Consider the following 14,311-nt stretch of genomic DNA (forward strand, 5'->3'; position numbering starts at 1 on the left):
GGAGATGTGAGCGACTGGCGGCTGCTATTCCACATCTTCCGCTTGTAACTCTGTAATGCTGCCCAAGTCCATAGCCGCCGGCCACAACGTCAACATGCAGAGACAGCAGGGTGGCCGCTGCACAGGGGCTGGCAGCAGAGTACCGCGGTCAGGTGCTCGCCTGATCTCCCTGCACTGCAGCATTTGCAAGCTTGCAAATGCTGCACCAGTTTAGCCTGCTGCTTTGGTGCCCTTGCTCCTGTGGTGCCCTAGGCCATGGGTTAGGTGGTCTTGGCCTAAATCTGGCCCTGCGTGAGCCTAGTGCCTAGTGGCCACAGTATGGCTTACAGGACCATGAATAGAACACTCCCCCTCACTGCCTGCAGGTTGTCCTGTATCGCAAGAGTATCTCTTGCGTTACCCCAGCAGAAGCTGTCGCATTGCACCGCACAATGAGCAATGTGTTAGGACTATCATTGCTTCTGCTACGCTATGTGCGGTGGCATAAGTGTGAAAGGAGCCTAAATAGCAGAGTATAGGCAAGGCACAGTTAAGCTACGCTCGGCAAAGCACAGCAGAAGTGCGCACGTTACGATGAAAGCCTATAAATGTTCATACTACCAAGCACATCATGAGCAGTGCATGAAAGCTGAAACCACCACATGTAGTGTGCATGAGCCCTAATAGCTTAGTAAGCAGAATGCCCATGTTACCTGTTTTTTGTCAAATGAGACTTCTGCAGCCAAAAATCCTGTTCTAAAAGTTTAGTGATGTGACCATCATGTATACAGCTGAACCTAAAATGAACAATGAAGTGCAGCCTACAGCTCTGGAAGTGTGTGCTAAAGGAAATGGCTGGTGAAAGGCCTCCTGATAAGGTACTAAAAATGTGATTGATTTGACGTCATCTAATCAAGAAACCTCTATATCAGGGGTGTCAAACTGAAATACAAAGTGGGTCGAAATTGAACACTGGGATTAAGTCCCGGACCAACCTTCATGTCTAGTGACCGCTTCTCTCCCTTATAAAAGTTCCCTGGTGTCTAGTGGCCCCACTCCCCTATACAGTTCCCTTGTGTCTATTGGCCCTCCGCCCTCCCCTATACACTTACCTGATGTCTAGAAGTCCTCCCTCCCCTGTACAGTTCCCTGGTGTTTAGTGGTCCTCTCTTGCTTCCCTACACAGTTCTCTGGTACCTACTGGCCCCCTCCCTCCCCTATACAGTTCCCTGGTGTCAATTGCCCCCCCCCCTCCCCCCATACAGTTCACTGATGTCTAGTGGTCCTCCACCTACCCCAAAACAGTACCCCTATTGCACCCCTAAATAGTTACTTGGTGTTTAGTGAACCCCCCCCATCCTAAACCGTTCTCTTGTTTCTAGTGACACCCCCCTCCCTCCACTATACAGTTCCCTGGTGTCTAATACTTTCTCCCTCCCCAATATGGCATCCCTGGTGATCTAGGGCTTCACCCCCCAATATAGCTCCACTGGTGATCTACAGTGGCCAAACATAATGCAAAGTGGGGAAACCCCTCGTGGACCAAATGTGATGGCTCTGTGGGCCAGGTTTGGCATGTGGGCCAGAGTTTGACATGTTTGCTCTATATGAAAACAAGCTCTGCCACTGTGAGAACATTGGTATTTGGAGTTGAGCTTTCACTTTGCCTGACTCCTTTCACGTGAAAGCGTACCGTCTCTTAATGGTGTGTTCTTATTGCTGAGTAATGTTTCCCCTTTGCCCAGTATCAGGCATTGTTCAGGTCTTGCGAACGTTTGCTGACAGTCCCACCTCAATCCAAGTGACGTGGAATCTAATCCCAGAGGCCACGGGCTACAGGCTGGAATGGAGACAGGCTCGAGGTAACTCTGTGACTTGTTTAACGAGAATGTGAGGTGTTTTTCATCCATTACTGAAAGTTTTATGTTCAGTGCTAAAAAAATACATTTCTTTTAATCAGATGAATATTAAAGAGGAGCTGTCAGCCATACTATCTCAGAAAAAAACAAACACATATATAAGTGGATAAATACTTGCTCTACTTACATAACACATATATTGCAGTATCCACATTTTGATTTTACAGATTTTTCTATAGTAAAAAAAGAGAAAATCCTGCCTAGGATTCTCCATTTTAACTGTGTCTATCTTGAAGCCAATCATGATATAATTTCCTCCCTTACACTCCTCTGCCTGATTGTGTATACATTGTCCACCCTCTTACAGTCTTCAGGCACTCCCACCAAGCTGTGCAATAGAAAGTGTATTGTCTCAGCATGAGACATTTTGGCCAATCAGAGAGGAACAGAGGCGTGGGAGGGGAAAACAGGAGGGAAAGAGGCTTCAGCCAATCAGGCTGCATTAGCTAAGGTAAAGCTTTAATTAGCTCAGGTAAACTGGGGAATGATCATTTATCAACAAGAAAAGTAATAGTGATTTAACTTTTGGATTGCCTGGTTAGCATCCTAATTACTTGTTTACCAGATAAAAATAAAGAATTGATTTTTTATTTTATGCCCGACAGTCACACTTTACATTTTTATAGATTTCATAAATGCATTTTGTAGCCAGCACATGGAACCAGAGATAGATTTAGATGTATTGGATCACTAGGCAATGTAGTAAATTTTGGGCCCCCTTGTGGTGCTTTTGGTAAGCTGAAATGGAGAGAGATCAAAGATGGTGGCAGATGGACCCCTTGACACCCACTAGGCCCCAAGAACCTGCCCAGGTTGCCTGGTGGATGATCCTGCTCTGGATGGAACTCCAGAGGAGGTAAGGCCCTGCCGTACCACTTCACTAAACATAACTTCACATTAGAAAAACAGAGAAGAGGGACAAGTCAGTCCTCTATTGTCTCACATCGTACACTGTAGTGCTTTGCCAATGTTGTTTTTAGATAAACAGTACTATGCAAAAAGATTTAGGCATGTGTGAAAAAATCCTGTAAACAAGGAATGCTTTCAGAAATATAAATAATGATTGTTTATTGCTATCAATTTACAAAATGCAAAGTGAGCGAACAAAAGTAAAATCTATATCAAATCAATACTGCATCAGCAAGGTCTCTCCCAGACAAAGATTCCAAAGCAGACTGGGGTTTCAAGAGGTGCTGTTCAAGCTTTTTGAAGAAGTACAAAGAAACGGGGAAATGTTTCAGGATCGTAGACCCAGTGGTCAGCCAAGAAAACTTAGTGCAGCAGATGAAAGACACATCAAGCTTATAACCGAAATTGGAAGGTGTCCAGCAGTGCCATCAGCTCCGACATGTCAGAGACCAGTGGGACCCAGGTACACCCATCTACTGTCTAGAGCAGTCTGGCTAGAAGTGGTCTTCATGGAAGAGGTGCAGCAAAAAAAGCCATACCTCCGATGTGGAAACAAGGCCAAGCGATTCAGGTATGCACGAAAACATACGAACTGGGGTGCAGAAAAATGGCAGTAAGTGCTATGGGCCGATAAGTCAAAATTTGAAATATTTGGCTGTAGCAGAAGAAAGTTGTGAGTCAAAGGGCTGGAGAGCTGTACAATGAGTGTCTGCAGGCAACAATGAAGCATGGTGGAGGTCCCTTCCCTTGAATGTTAGGGGCTGCGTTTCTGCAAATGAAGTTGGAGATTTGGTCAGCATTAAGGTTAAGTGAGCGCTTTTCAAAGCACTTTTCCAGCTCTTTCGTAAGCGCTTTTCTAAGCACTTTTGCTCAGCGATTAATTTTCACACTTCCTGATGACAATCAGGAAGTGAACTCTTTGTATTTATTCATTAAATCGATCGGGAAATTGCAATTCAAATGTTTTTTTCAAGCGCTTTGCGATTTCCCTGTACTTTCTATTTAAAACAAATGCACAGAAAATGGTACAGGAGCCGCATTTGCAATTCAATAGCAAGCAAAGCACTCAAGTATGAACACTCTCATAGGAAATCATTGCACAAGCACTTTTAGAGCGATTTCAAAAATCGCCAGTGCTTAAAAAAAACAAACCGAAAACACTCATAGGGCTTGATTCATTAAACAGTGATAACTCATATCACGGCCGTTTTCGCACGCATTTTTGTGTTAGCACACGGTCGCAAAGAATGCGTGCGAAAACGGCCGTGATATGAGTTATCACCGTTTATTGAATCAAGCCCATTGTGTGAACAATGGTGTGTTCAATGCTGAGAAATACAGGCAGATACTTATGCATCATGCAATACCATCAGGGAGTATGATTGGCCTCCAAATTTATTCTGCAGCAGGACAACGACCCCAAACATACAGCTAAAGTCATCAAGAACTTTCTTCAGCGTAAAGAAGTCCTGAAAGTTATGGTATGGCTCCAACAGAGCCTGAATCTCAACATCATTCAGTGTGTTTGGAATTACATGAACAGACCGAAGGATGGGAGGAAGCCTACATCCACAGAAGATCTGTGGTGAATTCTCCAAGATGTTTGGAACAACCTACCAGCTGAGTTCCTTCAAAAACTCTGTTCAAATGTACCTAGAAGAATTGTTCCTTTTTTCAAGGCAAAGGGTGGTCACACCAAATATTGATTTGATTTAGATTTCTCTTTTGCTCATGCCAAGTACCTGGAATTGGTTTTGGCTCATACAGGTTTATGGAAGGATGGAGGCATAATGTCTGAAAGCCAAGAGCTGAGGCTGCCATACTACGGCGCCACCAGTTCACAAATTCACTGCATTTTGTTGTTTGATGGAAATAAACACTTCCATTTTTGAAACCCTTCTTAGTTTACAGCATTTTTTACACCTGCCTAAACTTTTCCACAGTACTGTAGTACATCTGAAATGAAGTATTTTAACCTGCCTGGCGCTCTATTAAGATCGCCAGGGAGGCTGTGGGAGGGTTTTTTTTTTTAATAAAAAAAAAACTATTTCATGCAGCCAACTGAAAGTTGGCTGCATGAAAGCCCACTAGAGGGCGCTCCGGAGGCGTTCTTCCGATCGCCTCCGGCGCCCAGAATAAACAAGGAAGGCCGCAATGAGCGGCCTTCCTTGTTTTGCTTACATCGTCGCCATAGCGACGAGCAGAGTGACGTCATCGACGTCAGCCGACGTCCTGACGTCAGCCGCCTCCGATCCAGCCCTTAGCGCTGGCCGGAACTTTTTGTTCCGGCTACGCTGGGCTCAGGCGGCTGGGGGGACCCTCTTTCGCCGCTGCTCGCGGCGGATCGCCGCAGAGCGGCGGCGATCAGGCAGCACACGCGGCTGGCAAAGTGCCGGCAGCGTGTGCTGCTTTTTATTTGAAGAAAATCGGCCCAGCAGGGCCTGAGCGGCAGGCTCCGGCGGTACTGGACGAGCTGAGCTCGTCCAGACCGCCCAGCTGGTTAAAGTACATGTGAGTGACCCAAGTCAACCACACCTAAGGTAAGCACAGAGGTACTCTCATGTTCTAGCCACATATTTTTGTGCATTGTCTGTCCCTCTCACCGTTCCCATGTTACCCATAATCACTGCTTGAAAAAATTTACTTTTGCTGGCTTACTGGGAATCTGGGATGTTCCCTTCTCTTCCCTGCTTATGGTGATGTTCCCTCCTCTTCCCTGTTTACTGTGATGTTCCCTCCTCTTCCCTGTTTACGGTGATTTTCCCTCCTCTTCCCTGCTTACTGTGATGTTCCCTCCTGTTCCCTGCTTACAGTGAAATTCCCTCTTCTTCCCTGCTTACTGTGATGTTCCCTCTTCTTCCCTGTTTACGGTGATGTTCCCTCTTCTTCCCTGCTTATGGTGATGTTCCCTCCTCTTCCCTGTTTATGGTGATGTTCCCTCCTCTTCCCTGCTTACTTTGATGTTCTCTCCTGTTCCCTGCTTACGGTGATGTTCCCTTCCCTACTGTGATGTTCCCTCCCCTTCCCTGCTTACTTTGATGTTCCCTCCTCTTCCCTGCTTACTATGATGTTTCCTCCCTTTCCCTGCTTACTGTGATGTTCCCTCCCCTTCCCTGCTTACTGTGATGTTTCCTCCCTTTCCCTGCTTACAGGGATGTTCCCTCCTCTTCCCTGCTTACTGTGATGTTCCCTCCTCTTCCCTGCTCACTGTGATGTTCCCAGCTTACGGTGAAGTTCCCTCCTCTTCCCTGCTTAGGGTGATGTTCCCTCCTCCTACCTGCTTACTGTGATGTTCCCTCTTCTTCCCTGCTTCCTGTGATGTTCCCTCTTCTTCCCTGCTTACGGTGATGTTCCCTCTTCTTCCCTGCTTACGGTGATGTTCCCTCTTCTTCCCTGCTTACGGTGATATTCCCTCTTCTTCCCTGTTTACTGTGATGTTCCCTCTGTGATGTTCCCTTCTCTTCCCTGCTTACGGTGATGTTCCCTCTTCTTCCCTGTTTACTGTGATGTTCCCTCCTCTTCCCTGCTTACGGTGATGTTCCCTCCTCTTCCCTGCTTACGATGATGTTCCCTCCTCTTCCCTGTTTACGCTGATGTTCCCTCCTCTTCCCTGCTTACTGTGATGTTTCCTCCTCTTCCCTGCTTACTGTGATGTTCCCTCCTCTTCCCTGTTTACGGTGATGTTCCCTCTTCTTCCCTGTTTACTGTGATGTTCCCTCCTCTTCCCTGTTTACGCTGATGTTCCCTCCTCTTCCCTGCTGATGTTCCCTCCTCTTCCCTGCTTACTGTGATGTTTCCTCCTCTTCCCTGCTTACTGTGATGTTCCCTCCTCTTCCCTGTTTACGGTGATGTTCCCTCTTCTTCCCTGTTTACTGTGATGTTCCCTCCTCTTCCCTGTTTACTGTGATGTTCCCTCCTCTTCCCCGTTTACAGTGATGTTCCCTCTTCTTCCCTGCTTACGGTGATGTTCCCTCCTCTTCCATGTTTACTGTGATGTTCCCTCCTTTTCCCTGTTTACTGTGATGTTCCCTCCCCTTGCCTGCTTACTGTGATATTCCCTCCCCTTGCCTGCTTACTGTGATGTTCCCTCCCCTTGCCTGCTTACTGTGATGTTCCCTCCTCTTCCCTGCTTACGGTGATGCTCTCTCCTCTTCCCCAACCCACTCCTTCCTCTTTAGAACAAGGAATGAAGGATGATAGGAGGGAAGCAGGAAATTTGAAGTTTGGGCGTCCATTGAAATATCAGTAATGGTGGGAAACTTGGGCACCCACAATGCAAAATATGGATACTATCCTGTATTTTACTATTGTCATTTTCACTGTAACAGAATATCAGTACCTTTAACGATATTCTACCATCGGTTTTTGTAGGCGCCCACATTTCCAGGAGCCCTTTTTTAATGTCCGCGAAAGAAGGGAACATTGCAGCAAGCCCACCTCTTCCTGTCTTAAGCTTTGAATTTTCAAGGAGTGATTACGGGGACTGGGGGTGACAAGGAGGAGAACAGACAATGCCCCGAACTATGTAGGCATAAACATACCACCATGCTTACCTTAGGTCACTTTACCTTGGGTAAGGCATCCTTCAAGATGTATTTTTAGTACTGAACATAATAAATAAATGAAAAATCAAATGAAAAAGCTATTCAATCCCTTCAAACCAGTGCAAATAAAAGATATCAGCACTGTAGTCCAGTAAAAATGGGGCCTTAGGCAAGTAGCAAATTTGGACACATCCTTGACCTTGATTTTTGGTAAGATTTGTTGGGGGCTAGCATCAACCAGGCTCCTAGACTCTCTCCAGGTTGTAGGCACTTGCTTAAAGAGACTCAGAGATGAAGTAAACTAAAGCTGTGATACTTACCCAGGGCTTCCTCCCGCCCCATAAACACATCTAAGTCCCACACCGTCCTCCCGCGGTCTGCCGTTCAGCCGTGGTGAGACCCGTTAACAGGCTCAGTCAAGGGTCTACTGCAGCTGAACGGCAGACCGTGGGAGGACAGCGTGGGACTTAGACGTGTTTATGGGGCGGGAGGAAGTATCAACACTCCACCAGATACATACAAAAAAAAGTCCACACGTCCACAACAAGTTGTTTACACAAGTATGTGCACACACTCCAACCAACTAAACAACCAACTCACTTAAATACAATGCACACAAGCTAAACAGTTGTTCAAAAGATTTGAATGCACGTGACCAACCTGCAGGATAGTTGGGCAGGTTGATCCACCAGTTGATCTGGCAAATAACCTGTTATCACTTGATCATCTTGTTTTTTGCCAGCTGTACACATGTCCAACTATCATCAAACAGACCAAGTTTAGAAGATAGTTGGGCAGATTGTTTGAACGTTTGTACGAACCTTAAGAAATGAGTGCGTGCGGAGATCATGATGTTACTCAGTCACAGCAGGGGGTACTTGGCTAACACCGTCTTTAACAAAGATGACACATGCTCATAATAATGTTGAGAAACGCTGCTTTAGGTGGTCCGAAGGCTCCTCAGATTGTGAATCTTCCCACCACCGCCAATAAGTACGACATAACTGGACTACGGCCCGGAACAGAATACCGAATCACTCTCTTCACTTTGTACGATGGCAGAGAAGTGGCAACACCGGCGACCACCTCCGAGACTGGTGAGATGAGCCGTACTTAATGCAAACCTATCGATGTCTGTCTGTGTGAGTGGCAGCTGTCGTGATCATTTCCCACATTCTGGCTCTGCAGGGGCTAATGGATGTTGTTATACTCACAGAGCCAGGATGAATATGAAGGATTGACTTTGCAGCAATCATGTGACTACTTTTTTTATTTTTAACTCTGCAAGAGCAAAACTTTAAATGCCAGTGATAAATTTAAGTACTATGCACTGTAAGTATGTCACCTGTAGAAAAATATCACAAAGGTGAACACTAATCTAGTGACAAATATTTTTTCTTAGCCAGGTTCTGCTACAAACATGTTTAAAAGGCGTACATAAAAAAAAAGCCTAAACATTTGGGCACCCAGAAATAGCCAATATCGGCAAATTTACCGATATTCTGCACTTGCAGTGCTAATTACGATAGAAGATAAAGGTAATATATACCAATATTTTACTACAGCCAAACCTAACCCTATTCTCACACTGAACCCTCCCCCTACCTATGCCTAGCCTTTTCGGCTCCAACTGAATGCCCAACCTTAACCAACCCCCTCTTTCCTCAGGAAACCTTAAAGAGAAACTCCACCCAAGAATTGAACTTTATCCCAATCAGTAGCTGATACCCCCTTTTACATGAGAAATATATTCCTTTTCACAAACAGACCATCAGGGGGCGCTGTATGACTGATTTTGTGCTGAAACCCCTCCCACAAGAAGCTCTGAGTACCGCGGTACTTTTGGCAGTTTGTTACAATGTAACAAGGCTCACAGACAGGAATTAGCTGTTTACAGCAGTCTCTAACAGCCAAAACAGCTAGGAGCAGCTACATAACCTGCCCACAGTAAAAATGTCACCATGTAATAAATGTCAGAATGTAAATCGGGGAGAGGAAAGATTTTACAATGGGCAAACACTGACTAAATCATTTATACATAATCATTGTAAAAATGAAGCACTTTTTTTTATTAAATTATTTTCACTGGAGTTCCTCTTTAACTGTGCCCCCTCCCATGGCTAACCTTAACCACCATCCCATCTGAACTTAGCTGCCTCTCCCCCGTCTAACCTTAACCCCACCCACACCTAACCTTAACTACATTCCCCCACCAATCCGCCTCTTCCCCCCCTAAAAAAAATTAATCCCTCCCATCCAAAAAAACCCCCTAAAAATGTTCGGGTGCATAAAAATTTTCCAACAGCTAAATATAAATGACGGCTATGTGGGGAAGCGCGCCAGGGCTGCCCGTAATGCAAAATACGGGTACAAATAGCGGGCACCCAAACATCCCCTTTCCTAGTTCTGTCTGTGTAGGCACTGAGTGGCAGAGCTTATGTTTTATCTATGGACAGTAGAATCTCCTTAGTTATTTACTGTCTAATAATACATCACTTTCAAAGGATGAGGCAAGGAGGCTCTTTACCAGCCACTTAATGTAGAACTGTTTTTTCCAGAGCATCAGGCTGCAATCATCTTATACCACTCTCTGTGTGCTCCACTGCCTGGTCGTCTGAATATCATAAGGATTCAAAGCCATGCAGCAGCAGTGCATAAGCTTGCTGGGGTAGCTATTGTGTTTGAAGCAGCCACGATACCTGCAAAGCCTGCTTTTAACTCTTTCAGGTTCCTCGTTTCACGTGACAACATTAAAAACAAAAAACAAACAGGATTTTTAGTTGTAGAAGCTTCACTGAACACCAAAAAGGTAACATTCCGCTTCCTGGGCTATCAGATCATATATTTACAGCTATGTTTATAGTCAGGCTTTATGTTCACTGAGAAACTTGTGTTATTTCTGTTTCGTCCTAAACCGTTAAGGCTTTTAGTTATTGTAATCATGATTTGTATCTTTGTTTTTGTCTTTTTTTTAATTTTTTTTTTAACGGAGACAGATCCTCCTATCGGAACTATCACCAACCTGCGGATTGTAGACGCCACTGGCAAGCGGGTGCGTTTGTCGTGGACTGCGCTAGCAGGTGCTACTGAATACAAGGTGGTCATTCGCAGCACTGATGGTAAGTACCATCATTTGCAACTAGGTCTTTTCTCTGACGAAACTTCTGATGAAGCTCCGCCCATCCCTATGCAGGCCTGTCTAACCCCAGAGGAAGTGAACGCGTCACTGAAATTTTTATCCCAGATCGTTTGGTGAAGCTTTAAGGGCAATGCATTGTTGTTTTTGTGGTGCAACATCTTGCAAGTAATTTTCTCAGAGTGGTCATTCAGAAAGGCTACTGACTGCAGTGTCTGACAGACTACAGTTACTGACATTATCATAAAGACATAACACAATCTAGGAAAGTAAAATGGATGATAAGTTAAAAATACATTTCTTGCAGGATCTTTTGAAAGAACAATACGGGTTCCCAGCACCCGAAACGCAGTCGTTATCGATAATCTCCAGGAAGACATAACCTATTACGTGTTTATATCTGCGCTGATTGGCCGAAGAGAGGGCTCTCCTGTGTCCATTACTGTCCGGACAGGTAATTCACAATCCTAATGAATTAATATTAATCCCATTTAAATGCACACGATTACAAATGGACATTTGTAAGACAGGGATCACACTTGAGTACACTGAAAGCCACGGGCGATTTCAGACCTCAGCCAGTTGTGAGTGAAGCACAACTGATTACCCTGGTTATTTCAATTTCTTTCCTCTTTAGAGCATTGGGTGTCATGTTACTGAGTGTCTCATTTATTAGGGCCTGTCCACATGTGGTTAAGGGCTCTGCCTCTGACACAGGAGACCTGGGTTCAAAGCTTGGCTCTGCCTGTTCAGTGAGCCAGCACCTATTCAGTAGGAGACCTTAGGCAAGTCTCCCTAACACTGCTACTGCCTATAGAGCGCGCCCTAGTGGCTGCAGCTCTGGTGCTTTCAGTCCGCCAGGAGAAAAGCACAATATAAATGTTATTTGTGCTTCTGCTGGCGTCTCGTTTAGCCAATGCTACCTAGTAAAAAAGTGTTTGGCATCAGTTCCCCGTTGTTCCTTCATCCCGCTGTGTTTTGAGCCCCCCAGTGGTACGCGGAAACTGCCAAACAGGCGCGGAGCTAGGGGGGGTCGGGGTAGGACAAGTGCCCCGGGGCGCCGGGTCCCCAAGGGCGCCCAGCTGAGCTTCGGGGGTTTTTTTTTGTTGTTTTTTTTTTGTTGCGGAGACCTGAGGAGAGCAGCGCAGAGAAGAGAGAGAGCTGTGCGGACGGTGGGGAAAGGGGGCCATATCCCCCCTCCTTCCCTCACCTTAGGTGCTCTCTCTCCCTCGCTGTCCCCTCCAATGTCTGTCCGGGACGGTGCTGGCAGCGGCGGGCGGAACTCACCTCCGTCTCGCTCCAGCGCCGGGCGGAAGTTCGGGTGCGCAGCCGCTGCTCTGATCTGGACCAGACCAGAGTAGCGGCAGATCCATCCTGCGCTGCGAGAGACGGAGGTAAGTTCCGCCCGCGGCTGCCAGCACCGTCCCGGACAGACATTGGAGGGGACATCGAGGGAGAGAGAGCAGCTCTTCCTCTTCTCTGCGCTGCTCCCCTCCTGCTGGGGAGGGGGACACCTGACCTGGCTACCTACTCTGGGCACATATATACCCCTGGCTACCTACTCTGGGCACATATATACCCCTGGCTACCTACTCTGGGCACATATATACCCCTGGCTACCTACTCTGGGCACATATATACCCCTGGCTACCTACTCTGGGCACATATATACGCCTGGCTACCTACTCTGGGCACATATATACCCCTGGCTACCTACTCTGGGCACATATATACCCCTGGCTACCTACTCTGGGCACATATATACCCCTGGCTACCTACTCTGGGCACATATATACCCCTGGCTACCTACTCTGGGCACATATATACCCCTGGCTACCTACTCTGGGCACATATATACCCCTGGCTACCTACTCTGGGCACATATATACCCCTGGCTACCTACTCTGGGCACATATATACCCCTGGCTACCTACTCTGGGCACATATATACCCCTGGCTACCTACTCTGGGCACATATATACCCCTGGCTACCTACTCTGGGCACATATATACCCCTGGCTACCTACTCTGGGCACATATATACCCCTGGCTACCTACTCTGGGCACATATATACCCCTGGCTACCTACTCTGGGCACATATATACCCCTGGCTACATATATTGGGCACATATACCCCTGACTATATATACTGGGCACATATACCCCTGACTATATATACTGGGCACATATACCCCTGGCTACATATACTGGGCACATATACCTCTGGCTACATATACTGGGGACACATACCCCTGCCTACATATACTGGGCACATATACCCCTGGCTACCTGTTCTGTGGACATCTCTACTCCTGGCTACCTGTTCTGGGGACATCTATACTGCTGGCCACCTATACTGGGGCTACCTATTTTTGGGGAACCACTGCTGTCAGATTGAGTGTATTTTGGGGAACTGCTGCCAGGTGAGAGGTGTCTACCATATTAAGGGGGCATTCTGCCTATTTATGTGAAATGCTGTCTATTTATGTGCCTCATGACTGCTGAATTTGTCTTGTTGGGGGCCTCATGGTTACTGAATTTGTCTTGTTGGGGGTCTCATGATTTGTTGGGGGCCTCAAGATCGCTGAATTTGTCTTGTTAGGGGCCTCATGATTGCTGAATTTGTCTTGTTAGGGGCCTCATGATTGCTGAATTTGTCTTGTTAGGGGCCTCATGATTGCTGAGTTGGTCATGTTTGCTCATGATTGCGGAATTTGTCTTGATGGGGGGGAGCTCATGATTGCTGAATTTGTCTTGGAACATGCTGGAAGGTACCTACTGAGGGAGGGTGGGTGAGCGTGAGCCTGCTAACCTCCATGTACGTTTGGCTCCACCCATAACCACGCCCATATTTGGCCACGCCCCTTCACCTTAGGGGGCGCATTAATAGTCTTTGTCCCCGGGCGCTGAAAACCCTAGCTACGCCTCTGCTGCCAAACGTAGCTGATCCTGAATGATACATTTAGCATCTAGTGCAGCATTTACATGAGTTACATGAAAGTACATAAGCTTTATTTAAAAAAGTGCTTCTAGGCCAATATATGGAAAGGGAATAGAAAAACCTAGGTGCTGAGAACAGATGGCAAGTTTAGCCCTGCGGCTGCCTGATCATAGTAAAATGTTGGAGATTTTCGGGGTTCTGAAAGAGCATAAATCCATTTCAGATCTGTATAGAGATGTATCCCATCCTGCCAACATAGCTATTCAGTACTTGTGCAAAGTGCAGTCTCTGTAGTGGATTTGTAGTTCTAGGAAATCAGCTCTGAAACAGTTAATTGTATGGTTTGCTGTTTGCAGTTTTCCCTCCTACATCTACAGTAGGTGGATAATTCCTCTCACCACTAGGAGAGCAGCTTTTATAGATTTTGTAGCCAATGAGATATAGGGCTTGATTCACAAAGCGGTGCTAACCTACTTAGCACGTCTAAAGTCTTTAGGCGCGCTAACCAGGGTGCTAAGTAGGTTAGCACCGGATTTCTCAATCAGATCATGCGCTAAATTCCCATAGGCTTTAATGGGCACTTTGCGCGGAGCGCCCTGCGCTCTGTGCAGTGCGCGCGTAAAGTTTTACGCGCATAAAGTTTTATGCGCGAAAAGCTTGTTTAGACATGCTAAAGGGGTTTTCACAGGCGTGCTAACAGTTAGCACCGCTTTGTGAATCAAGCCCCTAGTAGGTAGAAAAAACGAAGTCTTATAAAAGTAACACCTTTTAATGCGTACGTACAAAAAGGTCATCGGGAAAAAAGGGCGCGGGGTGTAAACGATAATATTGTTTTGTATCTAGTGTACAAATAATGTTTTACAAATCTATAAATCATTAACC

General features: G+C 46.2%; 1 protein-coding gene across 1 annotated transcript in view; it reads left to right on the forward strand.

Annotated features, from left to right (window-relative positions):
* The window catches only part of COL7A1 (collagen type VII alpha 1 chain), a 331,680-nt gene that overhangs the window by 108,730 nt on the left and 208,639 nt on the right, over positions 1–14,311 (forward strand). The window contains exons 13-16 of the mRNA XM_068254821.1: positions 1,725–1,841; positions 8,296–8,448; positions 10,348–10,470; positions 10,795–10,941. Coding sequence (XP_068110922.1) covers positions 1,725–1,841; positions 8,296–8,448; positions 10,348–10,470; positions 10,795–10,941 — 540 coding nt within the window. The remainder of the gene's footprint in view (positions 1–1,724; positions 1,842–8,295; positions 8,449–10,347; positions 10,471–10,794; positions 10,942–14,311) is intronic.

The sequence above is a fragment of the Hyperolius riggenbachi genome, chromosome 9 (assembly GCF_040937935.1).
Source record: "Hyperolius riggenbachi isolate aHypRig1 chromosome 9, aHypRig1.pri, whole genome shotgun sequence".
Taxonomy (NCBI): Eukaryota; Metazoa; Chordata; class Amphibia; order Anura; family Hyperoliidae; genus Hyperolius; species Hyperolius riggenbachi.